Source organism: Canis lupus, chromosome 5, assembly GCF_003254725.2.
Source record: "Canis lupus dingo isolate Sandy chromosome 5, ASM325472v2, whole genome shotgun sequence".
NCBI lineage: Eukaryota > Metazoa > Chordata > Mammalia > Carnivora > Canidae > Canis > Canis lupus.
Window position 1 is genome coordinate 80,624,754 of NC_064247.1, and position 16,013 is coordinate 80,640,766.

At 40.7% G+C, this 16,013-nt stretch overlaps 1 protein-coding gene across 5 annotated transcripts in view; it reads right to left on the reverse strand.

Annotated features, from left to right (window-relative positions):
- TANGO6 (transport and golgi organization 6 homolog) overlaps positions 1 to 16,013 on the reverse strand; it is a 200,397-nt gene that overhangs the window by 84,241 nt on the left and 100,143 nt on the right. For all 5 annotated transcript variants that reach the window (XM_025426651.3, XM_025426653.3, XM_025426655.3 and 2 more), the window contains one exon: positions 4,939 to 5,079. In XM_025426651.3, the coding sequence (XP_025282436.1) occupies positions 4,939 to 5,079 (141 nt within the window). The remainder of the gene's footprint in view (positions 1 to 4,938; positions 5,080 to 16,013) is intronic.

The following is a 16,013-nucleotide window of genomic DNA, read 5'->3' on the forward strand; positions in this document are numbered from 1 at the left end:
ATCACTAAGTTGTACACTGGAAACTAATGTAACATTGTATGTCAACTATACTCAAATTAAAATTTTAAACAAATAAACAAACAAATGGGCACAATCTCCCTGGAAGACAATCTGCACAAAGGTTTAGCTATAAGAATATTCATCTTTTTTTTTTTAAGATTTTATTTATTCACGAGAGACACACAGAGAGAGGCAGAGACACAGGCAGAGGAAGAAGCAGGCTCCCTGCAGGGAGCCCGATGAGGGACTCGATCCCGGATCCCGGGATCAAGCTCTGAGCCAAAGGCAGACGTTTAACTGCTGAGCCACCCAGGCGTCCCAAGAATATTCATCTTAATGTAATTCATAATAGCAAAAGCTTGGAACAACCTGTAAGTTGGTCAGCTGAAAAAATTATGGTACATTCAAATAATATATCATGCAATCATTAAAAATTATAGAGGATGTGGACAATGTCCATGTTAATGACAGGAAAAAGATGCTTAATGACATGGGAGAATGTTCAGGGCACAATGGTGTTTTGGGTAAGAGACTAGGTCTGGAGTCAGACTGTCTGGGTTCAAATTCTGTATCCACCATTAATTAGCTGTGTGACATTAGGCAAGATAGTAACCATCTCTGTTTCTTTTTCTTCTTTCTTTCTTTCTTTCTTTCTTTCTTTCTTTCTTTCTTTCTCTCTCTCTCTTTCTCTCTCTCTCTTTCTTTCTCTCTCTTTCTTTCTTTCTTTCTCTTTTTCTTTCTTTCTTTTCTCTCTTTCTTTCCTTTCTTTCTTTCTTTTCTTTCTTTCTTTCTTTCATTTATGAGAGACAGAGAGAGAGAGAGGCAGAGACACAGGCAGAGGGAGAAGCAGGCTCCATGCAGGGAGCCCAACGTGGGACTCAATCCCAGGACCCCAGGATCACGCCCTGAGCTGAAGGCAGATGCTCAACTGTCAAGCCACCCAAGCATCCCTCTGTACCTGTTTCTTAATGTGTAAAAAATAGAACCCCTATGAAATAACGGATCTAGGCTCCGGCTATCAGTGGTTACTTAAAACCACAAGCAGGGGGGCACCAGTGTGGCTCAGCTGGTTAAGCGTCTGCCTTAGGCTCAGGTCATGACCCTAGGGTCCTAGGATAGAGCCCTGCATCAGGTTCACTGCTTGGCAGCAAGCTGTTATTCTCTCTCTCTCTCTCTGCTGCTCCCCCTGCTTGTGCTCTGTCAAAAAAACCAAACAAAACAAAAACAAAAAACAACAAAAAACCCCCCACGAGCAGGAAGGTTGATGGGGAAGTTTATAACAGATGTACCTGACTGGAAACACCATTAATCAATCTCACCGTCAGTAAAATGAGATAACCAGACATTATGTGCCTCCTATTGTGATATAACAGGAAATAGAGTATATATCATGCCTATGAAGTATTCTTACCCCCAGATCTGACCTGAATTTACCTAAGTGTCTAGATCTATTAACATACCAGAAATGTGGAGATTTAATTTCATTAAAATGAAGTTCAAGAACAATCAAAAGAAACTAATGGTGATAACAAGCTAGAATAGGGCTTACCTCTAGGAAGGGATGAAAGGAAACTTTACAGGTTACTAGAAGTTTTGATGTGAGTATACTTTATATACTTTACTGTGTGTATATGATACCTCAGTTTTTAAAAATGGAAAGGAAAAAAACTCCTGATTTTCACCACTGTCTAGTGGCAGGAAGACAAGTAGGCAGAGTTAGGGAACTAGACATGATGCCAAGAGGAAGCAGCAGTGTCCTGCATCCGCTCCCACCTGTGGGCCTTGTTCTGTGGAACTCCCCAGCTGCCAAGAAAAGTTGGGGGTAGGGAGAGAGCAAGGTGTGGGCCAATGAAACTAGGGTACTTTCTAGTGAAGTCTTACAGAGTGGTTGTTCCCAAGGATTTCCATATCACTAATAAACTAAGAATACTGGCTATGTTGTAAAAACAGGCTTTAATTTCACTTTAAGGATTTCAACAAGTCACCTCATCTACGCACTTGAACAAGTTGGTAATGTGAATTAGACATTAGCAGTTAAAGCTAAGGCAATGTCTATGGTTGGATACTTGGAAAAGTAGGCTACAGAAACATGAGAACTTTGAGAATTGATGGAGTTTGCTTTGAAATGCCAAAGGTGGGATCCCTGGGTGGTGCAGAGGTTTGGCGCCTGCCTTTGGCCCAGGGCGTGATCCTGGAGACCCGGGATCGAATCCCACGTTGGGCTCCCGGCATGGAGCCTGCTTCTCCCTCTGCCTGTGTCTCTGCCTCTCTCTCTCTCTCTCTGTGACTATCATAAATAAATAAAAATTAAAAAAAAAAAATGAAATGCCAAAGGCTGTTTTGGAAATTGGGCTAATTATAGGAACATGTAAGAAGGAGTAAGGACTCCTTCCTACTCAACTTCCCACTTAGGACTCTCTCCCACTCAACCTGGTCCTTCATCTCCACCCCTAAGCCCTAGCCACGAGAGACTGAAAAATGTGTATTTTCGGTGTTCACTGTCCCAATGGTAGAGGTTTACCAGAAGTTATAATGATAGAGTCTATGTATGGCATACATTCCTTCTTGGCTTTGATAATCCTAATGATACAAGCAAATAGAAATCAGAAGTTGCACTTGACCCTGTGATACTTTAAGCTTAACATTCATACCTCCTGTGAGAGAATGATTTCTTCTAATGGTGTACTTGTCTGGTATGTTTTCAGACGCATATTTAGGACAAGGCAAATACAGAGAGTTAGTCTTTCTTTAAAGAGTAGAAAACATTAAAAAAAATCATTTTCATGATATTCTTATATCACTAACAAAAAGATTTAAGTGGTTGGACATCTAGGTCCTCTTTTTTAGTCACAAGGGACACCCAGAAATTAGGAAAATTCAGGGCTATATCTGAAGAAATAATGCATGGTTATGTAGAATCTTCGTAAATCTTTGAGTGTTGGTGAAAGAAGAATTCAGTGTGATTTCTCGAAGCAAGGGGCAAAAAGCTTGTTTGTTTTCCAAAATCTTCCCTATTGGGTAAAATTTACAAGCTCACAGACAAATTAGTCAAATTGAAGCTGAGATCACTTCTTTTTTTTTTAAGATTTCATTCATTTTTTTTTTTTTAAGATTTTATTTATTCATGAGAGACACAGGTAGAGAGAGAGGCAGAGACACAGGCAGAGGGAGAAGCAGGCTCCATGCAGGGAGCCCGATGTGGAACTTGATCCAGGGTCTCCAGGATCAGGCCCTGGGCTAAAGGCAGTGCTAAACCGCTGAGCCACCCAGGGATCCCAGAGATCACTTCTTTTTATGCCTTAGATCACATCCTAGTGGACACATGATGGAGTTGCTGAATGGATACTCTATAACACTGGTCCATACTCAGTGGAGTATGACAGCTTCAAGCTGTCTATATTCAATGTAGCAGTCCATGGCTAAGTTTATATAATGCAAGTTAAAGAAAGCCCTTCCAATTCCATGTTATATAGCTTGATATAAAAATACTTACTGGGATCCCTGGGTGGCGCAGCGGTTTGGCGCCTGCCTTTGGCCCAGGGCGCGATCCTGGAGACCCGGGATCGAATCCCATATCGGGCTCCCGGTGCATGGAGCCTGCTTCTCCCTCTGCCTATGTCTCTGCCTCTCTCTCTCTCTCTCTCTCTCTCTCTCTCTCTGTGTGACTATCATAAACTAAAAAAATAAAAAATAAAAAATAAATAAAAAATAAATAAATAAATAAATAAAAATACTTACTGACTTATGGAGAAATTTGTTAATTTATCTTAATTTAACCCCTATCTTTAGAGTGAACAACTGTTTTCTTTGTCCTTACTCCCCAGTGTCTCATCTTCTAGTCCCATAAGGGCACTCAATAAAGAATAAATAATAAAGTATTTCTTTTCTTTAAAAAGAGCATACTTTAAATAAAGTATTTCTTGTCTTTTGGGGCTTCTGGGTGGCTCAGTCATTTGGGCATCTGCCTTCAGCTCAGGTCATGACCTCAGGGTCCTGGGATCAAGTCCCATATCGGGCTCCATGCACAACAGGGAGTCTGCTTCTCTCGCTCTCTTTCTCTGTCCCCTCCTCCCTGCCCCATGTTTGTGCTCTCTCAAATAAATAAATAAAATCTTTAAAAAATTAAAAATAAGAAAGCAATCTTTCTTCTTAGCAACAATGAAAATGTATTGAGCTTATATTGTGTGCCAGACACTATTCTAAATGTTACCTTACTTAATCCTTATGCTAGCCCTACGAGGTAAGTGCTATTAATAGCTTCACTTTATATACTAGGACACTGAGGCACTAAGAGTTTAAGAAATGTTCCCATGGTCACACGGCCAATAAACGGCAGTTTGGGATTTCAATATAGGCACTGTGACTCAAGAGATCTTACTTACTACTCTCAGCCTATGTAGTCTGGAGCACCTTCCTTTGAGTTCATGGGCTCAATTCTTAGCACCACTTTACTTATCAGCTGAATGAGTCTTGGACAAACTACTGAAGGTCTCTGCACCACAATTTCCTCACCTATAAACTGGGTCTAACAATAGCCTCTCTAGATAGGATTTTTTTTGGAAAATAAGATGAGATTATATATGCGGACGACCTGGCACACAGTAGCCAAACAAGAGCTAGAGCTATTCCTTCCCTGTCTGACATTCCTCTTCTTTTTATGCTTGCTGCTGCTCAGCAAGTGTGAAACTTCTCATTCCAACTCCAATGAAAATCAGGTCCCAACATAGCTCAGGAGAGGAGTCCAAGCGGTGGTAGGAAAATAGGCAACATTGCTGCCAATCTCTTAGTGGGCGTGTGGACATTTGCTAAATCCTTGAACAGGAGGTAGTTCATCTCAGCCCTGAAACTGTCCTCAGTGTTGGCATAAGAAATCTCCAAGGTATGCAGACTTTGGTTCCAAAGTGCCTCCCACCTTTTTCCAGACGATGGAAAACTCACCTAATGCTCTGACAATTCGCATCAGGACTTCTCCAACTTTCATTCTGGTTTCCGGTGTGTGCTTGTCTTTATCACTGTCATACTGAGCCAATAGGCCAAGCAAGATTTTCTCAGGGTATGCATCTGAGAGTAGGGCAACCCCTAGGGTGAAAAATAAAAAGAAAGGATTCATTATGATTTGAAAATGTAAAGCAAATAAACCCAGACAGCCTGAGATGGGATGAACACTGAGACACTTAAATCCACCTCTGTGACTCTACCAGAAAGGCTGCCCTTTATATGGAATGATAACACAGTGAGTGCAAAGAACATGAGTCTGAAAGTTCAGTCTCCTGGATTCTTCTAGTCTCAGTCCTATATGATCTCTAAGATCACTTCCAGCCCTGACATTCTATGATTTATGGACTCTAGAGTCTTAAAGCAGAGGCTAGATGATTACACATTGTGGCAGAGATTCACACAGCAGCAGGAGAAGACAGGATTAAATACCCTCTGGGGAGCCCTCCAAGTCTGAGACTCTAAGGTTCTTTGACTAGTATCATTCCTGCCAACATATCAGCCCGAAACACAGCAGCGCTTCCTGTCTTTGCTGCAGTTCTCTGTTCCAACGTGAGTATTCTCTGTACGACTGGCAACGAGGAGAGTAATTTCCACAAGGAAATATCTTCAGAGCATTCTGGGCATGAGCAGTAGGAGACCTGTGCTTAGAAGCTGAGTTCCCTGATCAGAAACCGGGAAGGTCCTGCTCCTGAGTCCATATTTCAAGTACATTAGTAGTCCTCCCCAGCTTATCTGTAGGGAATTCGTTCCAAACCCCCCTGTGGGAGGCTGAAACTGCAGAGAGTTCCAAACACTCTATATTCTATGTTTCTACCTATACATACCTACCTATGATAAGGTTCAATTTATAAATTAGGCATAGTAAGAGATTAACAACAATAACTAATAATAAAATAGAACATAACATAGTTATAACAACATACTGTAATGTGTTATGTGAATGAGGTCTCTCTCCCTCTGTCTCAAAATACTTATTGTATTCTATACACCCTTCTTCTTGTGATTATATGAGATAACAAAATGCCTACATGATGAGCTGAACCACTAGATAACATAGTGGTTGTGACACAATGTTAGGTTACGACTGACATTCTGATGATTAGTCAGAAGGAGGATTATCTGCTTCCAGATCACAGGTGACCTCAGATAACTGAAACCGTGGAAAGCAAAACTGTGGATAAGTGGGGACTACAGTACTCGATGGTCCCTTCTGCCATCATGCCAGTACCTCCTAGATGTGTAATCATTATCTGAGCCCCACCCCGCAGGGAGCAAACTTCACAGGGGTGGAAAGAGGAGGGGAGATATGCTCTAAGATAGGATTAGAAATAAAGCCCCTGGTCTCAAAACTATATAAACAAGTTTTGAGTTCTGTTACTTGGGAGGAAAATGTCACACACTTCTAAAGAATATTAAGGAAGAAGAAAAGAAAAACAAAGGAAAGAAATACAGGTTTCAAAATACATTCAGGAGGAGAAAGCTTCTTTTTACCACCTCTACCTCAACTACGCTGGTCTCTCATTTGTGGCATGCTGCTTTTCTTTTTTTCCCCAATTGGTCTCTCTGCTTTTACCTGATAACCTCACTGCAGCTGGAACCATCTGGTTAAAACAAGTCAGGCCCCATCATTCTGCCCAAAGCCCTCAATGGTTTCCCCTTCTCCCCTGCTTATGAGCAACCTCAATCCCAACTACCTTTGCTTACTCTCTGACCTCCTCTTTTACCATATATTCTCCCTTGCTCACTGTCCTGCAACTCTGGCCTCCTCACTGTTATCCGAATAGACCAAGCTGCTTCAGGCCCATAGTCTTCCCCTGACATCCCCTTGCCTAGGCTGCTCCTCCTCCAGGTAAGGTACCCTTATGGCTTCCCCCCAAGCCCTATCATGTCTTTGCTCAAATATTACACTTACCACATACAAATGGCAGCCTCCTTCCCCTACTACTCTTTATCTCTCTCACCCTGCTTTATTTTTCTTCTTAGCACATGTTATATACAGTATTGGTTTATTTATTGACTGCTCCCCTCCTTAGAGTGTAAACGTTATAAAGTCAAGGATTTTTTTTGTTGCTCTCTGCTGTAGCCTCAATCCTAGAAGAGTGCCAGGACACAGCAAGTGCTCAGCAACTATTTGTTCAATGAATGAACTGATAAAAGAGTTCAAAGATACAGTCTTGATATAAATTTCAGGAATTAAGAAAAAGAAGATAGGGAAGGAGTAATAGAAATGCTTAAGAAAGGCAGCCCAGTGGCACAGCGGTTTAGTGCCGCCTGCAGCCCAGGGTGTGATCCTGGAGACCCTAGATCGAGTCCCACATCGGGCTCTCTGCATGGAGTCTGCTTCTCCCTCTGCCTGTGTCTCTGCCTCTCTCTTTCTCTCTCTCTCTCTATGAATAAATAAATAAAATCTTTTAAAAAAATGCTTAAGAAATCTTCATTTTTCATCTGAGTTTACCAATCTATTTATTTCTTTTCCAATCTCCCATTTAAATCTGATATTTATGCAAAATCTACATACTTTTTTCTTTTAAGACTTATTTATTTATTTGAGAGAGAGAAGCAGAGGGCAAGAAAAAATCCCGAAGCAGACACCGCACTGAGCACGGAGCCAGACACAGGGCTGGATCCCAAGACCCTGAGATCATGACTTGAGCTTATATCAAGAGTCGGCTGCTTAACTGACTGAGCCACCCAGGTGCCCCTATTTTCTATGTTATAGGTTGTGATATTCCATTCTTTTATAAATCAGATATACACAAAGGCAGTACACCTGCTGAAGGCTGCACCTGTCTGCCTCTATTTTTGCCTTCCCCACCCTTATCTTTTCATTGCTTCCAAAAAGTCTGGGAAGTCCCTGCATGTCATCCTAAACCACATCTTCATTTATGTGGCCTCCAATTTTCTACGAGCAGAAGCTCTGCTCTTAAGGAAGGTTCAGGCTGTGGCAGAACCTGAATCAGGCAGTTTCCCTGTTGGCACAATATGACACTGCATTTGTAGTTAGTTATCTTCTGCAAAATGATGGGGAAGTTTTTGGAGGTCCAAGGTGGAATTAAAGATATATTTTGGTTGCACAAAGCATCTACTCTGGTAACAAAACCTGGTGGTCCTTTGGAAACTATCCCTTTCCCAGCCTTAGTCTATGTGGTTTGAGTGGAGCTAACTACTCACTTTCTCCCCTTCCATATATAAACTCATATCCCAGGCTGGCCAGTTAGGACATTCCATCCCATGCCCACACAATGATGGGCTCAGGAATGGGCAATGAAACTCAATTCTGGAGCCCACATTGAAAGTACTGGGAAAGATAAGCTCTTTCTTCCTGTTGAAGTTATTAGCCTGGAGTTGCCTGTGGCCTCTATGTGGAGAAAGCCCACGCAAAAAAAGCCAACACAGAAGAGGGTCAAGCCAAGAGAGGGAAGGAAAAAAGGAAGAGAGCTGATGTCATGTTTTGAGACTCTGAATCCAAATGTACTTCCACCCACTAGACTCTCTGCATACGTAAATCAATAAATATCCTTTTATGTGTATGCCAGTTTGTTTGATTTTTTTTTCATTCAAAGGAATCCTAACACACCCTTCTTCAGATTAAAAAAAGATTGAAATTTTTATTTATTTACTTACGTACTTTTCCTAATAATGCCAAACTTTTAACTCCACTAGGGAGCTTTAAATTCTTCCACTCTTGCATTAAAAGGTTGCTTAATAGCAAAGCCCAGTTTCCTTGCTTCCCACAGTCCCACGTTAGCAATTGTTTATCTTCTTGCTGGCCTTTTCCACACTGCTGCCAAATGGCCCTCTGACTATTTGAGTTTTACCTTCTAGGATACAGCTGCCACCTAGGAGTTTATAAATCCCTAGGGCAGCTCCCTCCTTACTCTTACACTAAGCAGTGAAGAGAATCATAAATGATGGTCAAGACTGCTAAACAACTAAAGAGGTGAAATTTCATGTGGCTGTTTTTGTTTCTTACTTGAAAAGTTCTCTGAATTTTGACAACTGAGGAAGCGAGACCATAACCTTCACATGACCCCTTGCCCCTCACGCCTGATAATTCCTTTGTAATTGAAAAATGGGGTAATTTCTGGGTCAGCCCAGGCTTCAAGAAAACATGACACATCAATCCCTTTGGCAATAAGAACCAAATGACTGTGTGATAAATACCTGCTTCTGCTCTGATCGCAGGAAAATGACTACATATTTCAAGATGTGGTTTAATAGATAAGTTACATAGAAGGAAGGTAAAGGTGAACCTAAAATGACCAGGGTTCATGAAAACATTCTGATCTGTATTTTCAGGGAAAGCATAGGATATAGACAAATTAACTCAACTGAAAAAATATTGTTAAAAGCACATTATGCAATAAAACGGAGACAGTCAACTCTGTAAAATAACCATTTGTCTCTCCAAAAGACTTTCCCTGCAAAGCCAGAAATGTGTTCTAATCCCAACGGTGTTGACTTCACGATGATTCCTCAGCAAGGTATTCAGTGATTCTGCAGACCTCCAGCAGTAAAAGAAGCCTAGGTATAGTCTTACCTTACACAACACTCTTGCGTTGTAGGAAAGATAGTTTAACTTAAATGTCTTTGCTGACTGACTCTATCCCAAGAAACTGCTAAGCCAATCTCCACTTTAAAACTAACCTCAGCCTCATTCTCCTGGGCAGATAACAACCTACCTCCCAAAATACCCACAGCTACTTGGAAAACCACCTATTCCCTCAAACCTCTCAGGTATTTCTGCTGACAAAAAAACTGTAAAAAACACAACACCTCACATATTGTGTGACTCCATTTACATGAAATGCCCAGACAAGGCAAGGCAGAAGAGAGAAAGTAGATTTAGTGGTTACCTAGGGCTGTAGGAGACAGGGGGAATAGGGAGGGACTGCTAATGGATGCGGAATTTCTTACTGGAGCAATGAAAACTTTCTAAAATTGATTGTGGTAATGGGTATTCATTCTGTGAATATACTAAAACCACTGTATCATACACCTTAAATGAATGAATTGTATGGTATGTGAGTTATATCCCCAAAAGTTATTAAAAACACTGTAAAAGCCATTTCAGATCTACTCTTTTAGGTTTCTAGAATAGAAGAAAAAGGGAGAAGATAATATAGCACATCTTATATAAAGGGAAATCCAGTGCAAAGTATCAGCTTCCTTTTGTACTCAAATCTGTTTTGGTTGCCCCTGTAGGGTGAGGAGGGTGGACAGAGAGAAAAGGATTTCTCACCTGAATGGGGAAAAATGTCAAGTATTTCTTTTTTCACAGAATCTGTCTTACATGTGTAAGAAAATATACTATACGGGACAGGACGCCTGGGTGGCTCAGTGGTTGGGCGTCTGCCTTTGGCTCAGGGCATGATCCTGGAGACCAGGGATTGAGTCCCACGTCGGGCTCCTGCATGGAGCCTGCTTCTCCCTCTGCCTATGTCTCTGCCTCTCCTTCTCTGTCTCTCTCATGAATAAATAAATAAAATCTTTAAAAAATATATACTATGTCTAAAATTCTAAGTTCTGTGTTAAGCCAGAAACTCTAGGCATTTATCCTAGCAAATACACTAGCACAGTAGAAAATTACTTATGTACAAAATCATCACTGTAGTACTACTGGTAAAGAAAAGACTGGAAACAAACATTCATCAATAGAGGACTGATTAAGTTGTGGTCAGTCATATAACAGGATGCAGTATCCATTAAAAAAATAAAAAAGCTTTTTAAGAACTATTATGGAATAAATTCTAAGATCTACTGTTAGATAAAAAGCAAAATGCAGAACAAAGTGCAGTGTATATAGAATTCAACCATTTCTGTACAAAAGGGAAACACACTCATAAAATATTTCTGGAAGGGGGCATCTGGGTGGCTTACTCAGTTAAGTGTCTGCCTTCAGCTCATGTCATGATCCCAGGATTCCCTGCTCAAAGTCTAAAGTCGGCCTCCCCTTCTTCCTCTGCCTGCCACTCCTCCGGCTTGTTCTTGTTCACTCTATGTCAAATAAATTTTTTTTTTAATTTTTATTTATTTATGATAGTTACAGAGAGAGAGAGAGGCAGAGACACAGGCAGAGGGAGAAGCAGGCTCCATGCACCGGGAGCCCGATGTGGGATTCGATCCTGGGTCTCCAGGATCGCGCCCTGGGCCAAAGGCAGGCGCCAAACCGCTGCGCCACCCAGGGATCCCTGTCAAATAAATTAATACAATCTTTCTAAAAATTTTCTGGAAGGATACAAGAGAAACTCGTGATTTTGGTTGTTTCTGGGGAGGGAAATGGGAAAGATATGAGAGAAGAAGAGAGTTTTTATTCTGTATCTTTTTGTACCTTTTGAACTTTGAACCATGTAATGTGATATCTATCAAATATAAATTTAAGAAATATAAGTTAAAAAGGTCTGTGATAAGGGGCATGGTCTTTTAAACTAAAAAAGCCTCTTTTAGAGGCAAGAGTAAAAAGAATTTATAATCAACTGTTGTAGAATGACCACAAATGTTTGTCTTCTCTTCCTCCTGAAATCTTTCAAGATGTGTGGGTCTCCAGGATCATGCCCCGGGCTGTAGGCGGCGCCAAACCGCTGCGCCACTGGCGCTGCCCAATAAAATCTTTAAAAGGAAAAAAAAAAGACATTGCCCACTTCAGATTTTCCCACTGGTGCCCCAGAAAACCAACCATGGCATCTTCCATGAGGAGCTTGTTTTCTGACCATTAACAGATACAGTGAATCTTTTCAGAGGGTTTTCAACAGTTCCATGGAACACTTTTCCATGCAAGAATTCATGGACAAGAAGTTGCCAGGTATAAATAGCAAGGATTGCTGATAGACAATCAGAAATTAAGATTCTAAGCATGGGTGGAGGCGCAGATGACTTTAGATTTCAAGCAAGAATGCAATATTCCTCTGTTATCTTGTTAAATATATCACTGAAGTTCAGGGAGGGGAGAAAAGTTGTCTGGAAGAGGACATCCCCCTTTCATTGTTTTTAAACTTTTTGTAAGTTCCACTGTCAGGGATTCCAAATATACATCCCTCTGAATATGGGCATGATGCATTTAAAATATGGCTTATATGAAATCAAGATATTACAACCACAAAAATATATGACAGTAAAATTAAATATTCAATGTAGCCCCTCCCCCAAAAAAAGGAAAAAAGGAAAAAGAGAGAAATATGTGTGAGCATTTTATTTATAAATAAGAAAGTAACCGCTAGAAGAAACTACTTAAAAAGGGGTAGGAAAGGAATGGTTATCTCTGGGGACTGGAACTGTGAAGGGGAAGAGGCAGGGCAGCGGATAAGCTTTTTGACTCATTACAAACTACGCTCAAAGTAATTAATAAAAGTAAGTTTGTTTTAAAAACTAGATAGAAGATAAAAGGCATGTTAAACCTATAGAGGAAATTCAGTGGAAGAACAATGATGGGTTAGAGAAGAGGTCAGGCATAGGAAAAATTTCCCTCTGATTACAAAAAGATCATCACTGATCTATGCCTGTCCTCTCTTGCAGCTCTATGACACAAAGATACAAACAGCAAAAACTTGACAAAAAGGGAAATATCCCTCCTTTAGCAGGGTGCTTCGGCTGTTACATCTGAGACCTCTCATTATGATGAAAGCCAACAATAATTTCAGCTCCAAGAATTCAGGAAGTTGCACAAACTGGGGAAGTTGGTTATTAAATCAAGGAAGTGTGAGGAATTCAACTGGATGGCTGGTCTGTCTTTGTAATTAGAGTAAATGACAGCGTCTAGATGCCAAATTATTGTTAAGTTTCTCTACAGCTCCAAAGCTATGCTAAGTGTGGGCAAGCCCCAACAAATTTATAAAGACTCTGTGTGAGTGAGTGTTAACCAGGCCTGAAGAAAAAACAGGGTTAGAATAATAAACTGGCACAGTTAACAGCTAAAGCTTTGTAAGAACCATACCTAGAGTCCATCTCTCTCTCTCTCTCTCTTTTTTTTTTTGAGTCCATCTCTTTAAGTCAGGACCCAAGTCATATATTCGAGGGGCACCTGGATGGTGTGGTCAGTTAAAGTGTCCGACTCTTGGTTTTGGCTCAGGTTCATGATCTCAGGGCTGTGGGATCGCACATCGGGCTCGGTGCAGAGTCTGCTTAAGACTCCTTCGCCCTCTCTCCTCTAATCCCCATGTTCCCTCTCTCTCTTGCAAATAAATAATCTTTAAAAAATAATAATAATATATCCAGACACTAAAACAAGGACAATCTATTTACTTAAATTGTTTTCTTCTTCCCGTTTTGGAGGGGAAATATGAAAAGGAATGAATAATCTACATTTGCTCCTAGTTAACTCCACTTGTTGGAAGTGCTTTGGATCACAAAATGTTATTACAATAAACAAAACCTAACAGCAAAGACAGTAACATTTAACATTTGCTGAATGTTTTCAACATGCCAGGGCATTCTGAGCTCTTTTACATGCATTCAGCCATTTAATGCTCCCAACAAACCTTTGAAGTTAGGTATTATTGTTAATATTCCTAATTTTACAAACGGAGAAGTTGAAAAACAGATGGGTGAAAAATATGATCCAAGATATCTGGCACACAGCAGAGCAGAATTGCAAACCTGCAATCGGCTACACTGTGGCCACCCGGGCAGCAATGCCAAGGACAAAGTAACTCTTCGAATAACAGTAGCTTTGCAGATCTTAACTCCAAAGATAGCAAACCTTAAATTTTCAAGTATATGTTCTCAGCCTCACTCCATAAACTTTACTTTTGATTGAACTCCAAGGTCAGAGGGAGGAGAGCTGCTCTGCACATCGCATCCCTAAGAGATAGGCCAGAATTCTTTACTGGGTCTAGCTGGGCTTTGTAGGGACCACTTCATTCCTACTCGATATCTTTATTTAGCATTTCACAAAAGGAGATGAGTGATGCTAATGAAATTCACAAATGAGTCTGCCTTGAGATGTTGCTGACATTAGTGGTAACAGAGGAGCCATACAGAAGGAAATTGAGAACTTGAATTTTCACGAGTTTCAGTGTTTAACAAATGATCCTCAAACACCTCCACTCTATTTGATACTGCAAGCCCCCTAAATCTCTGGTTCTACTACCCTCCCCAAATAAACAAAATCCAAAACAGCCCCCAAAAGCTTAGAATCCACCTTCTCAGGACTGCCTGTCTCAAATACCAGTGCGTGATAGAGACGAAGGGGCAAGGAAGAATGCTGAGGAAAATGGAGCCTCGAGACTGCCGCCACCATCACAGGTTCTGTTGTATGTGCAGAAATTCGAACAAGGCTGCCTGGATGCAGAAGTGAGGAAGGAAGAATGGGAAGACAGCATTTACCTCTGCTTTCAGGGTAATCGCTGCCCTACACATTCAAAGAAACCCACATTTCAGTTGTTCCAGGGTTAGAAATAAAGGAGCAGGATGTCATTCATTTAATTCTATTTATGTAGCTTTCCAAGAGTCAAAGAGGACATCAACATTCTCTTCATGATATCAAAACATTTACTGGTAAAAAGAAAAGAGGGACTTCTGATTTCCCATAAAATAGGGAGTGGTTCTCTTTTAGCTGAATCTTGGTAAGAAAATAAAACTCTTTACATCTCCTAAAGATCCCAAGATGGGTGGTCCTGGTAGGAGGAGTACTACCTAATCTGCAGACTCATTTTTTCCAAAGTTTCCTACTGGCATTTCACCTCAAGCATACCCAAAAAGAAGCTGCAGAATCAGCAGAGCTGACTGATGTGTCAGGCTCTCATTCGTTATGAAGGAGCCAAAGCCTCCCCGGGGAGTTGTCACCTGGCCTGAAGCTCGAACAAGACAGGGCTGATCTTTCACGTTCTCTAGTGTCTCAGGGCTAGGAGACCTGCTCTGTGCTTTGGGCACCAAGCAGTGACACAGACAAGACACAGACTTCAATGAAATGCTCCTTTTTTTCCCCCGAGTTAAGCCTAGCACGAATCCTGATGATATGATTAAGCAAATCTCTGTGATAGGCACTCCAGGCTAGGACTTGCTTAGAAAGTGACTGTTGTTAAATCAGTAACTGTGATGTGTAGGACTTAAACTATAGTTTCATACGGAAACCGGGCAGAGCTAGTATAAGTTTCACCCAAAGGGCCTGTTTTCCCCTGATAAAGGCACATATATCCACATACACTCTGCCGATAAACCTAGCCATGGACCCTCTAGGAGTCCACACAGCCCTCAGGTTAAAATCCCTGTGCTAAGTAGGGCACCCATAAATAGAGGGGAAAAGAGAAACCTTTAAAAAAACTTGCTTGCACAATCAAAAAGAACTTGACTGTTTTCTTCCCCCTGATAGTATAAATAATACATGGTCACTGTAAAAGATGCAAATACTAGAGAAAAGCTAAAGAAGAAAGTAAAATAAAAATCACCTTTGGGAGGTAGGGGAACATTGAAGAGTTAAGAGGAGAGACTCTCTAATATAATGAAGATGTTGTAAAATTGTGGTGATAGATGCCCAACTCTGTTAATATACTAACAAATATAGTTAATCTTACACTTAAAAAGTGCATATTGTATTGGTTTATGAATTATAACTCAGTTAAGTAGTTTTAAAAAAAAATCACCTGAAAACAATACAAACATTTTAGTGCCTTCTCATTCATACACCACTCCTTGAATCACACACACACACACACACACACACACTCTCTCTCTCTCTCTCTCACACACACACACACACACACACACACAGTTTTCATTGTGGACAACTTCATTTTATTTTAACAGCTTTCTTTTTTAAAGCAGGATGGGAGGAGTTCATTGTCCCAGATGATACAGCTTTTATACTAGGTAATTTGAGGTGGTCCAATGATAACACTGAACACTTCAATAGTAAGTAGTGTTATTGCTTCTAATGGTTGAAACAGAAAGGATCTCTTTCAAATTTTACTTCAGTTAGGAGATGAGAGGTGGTCATGGAGGATACGACTCTTGATCTCAGGGTTGTGAGTTAGAGCCCCAAGTTGGGTGTAGAGATTACTCAAAAAACAAAACAAAACAAA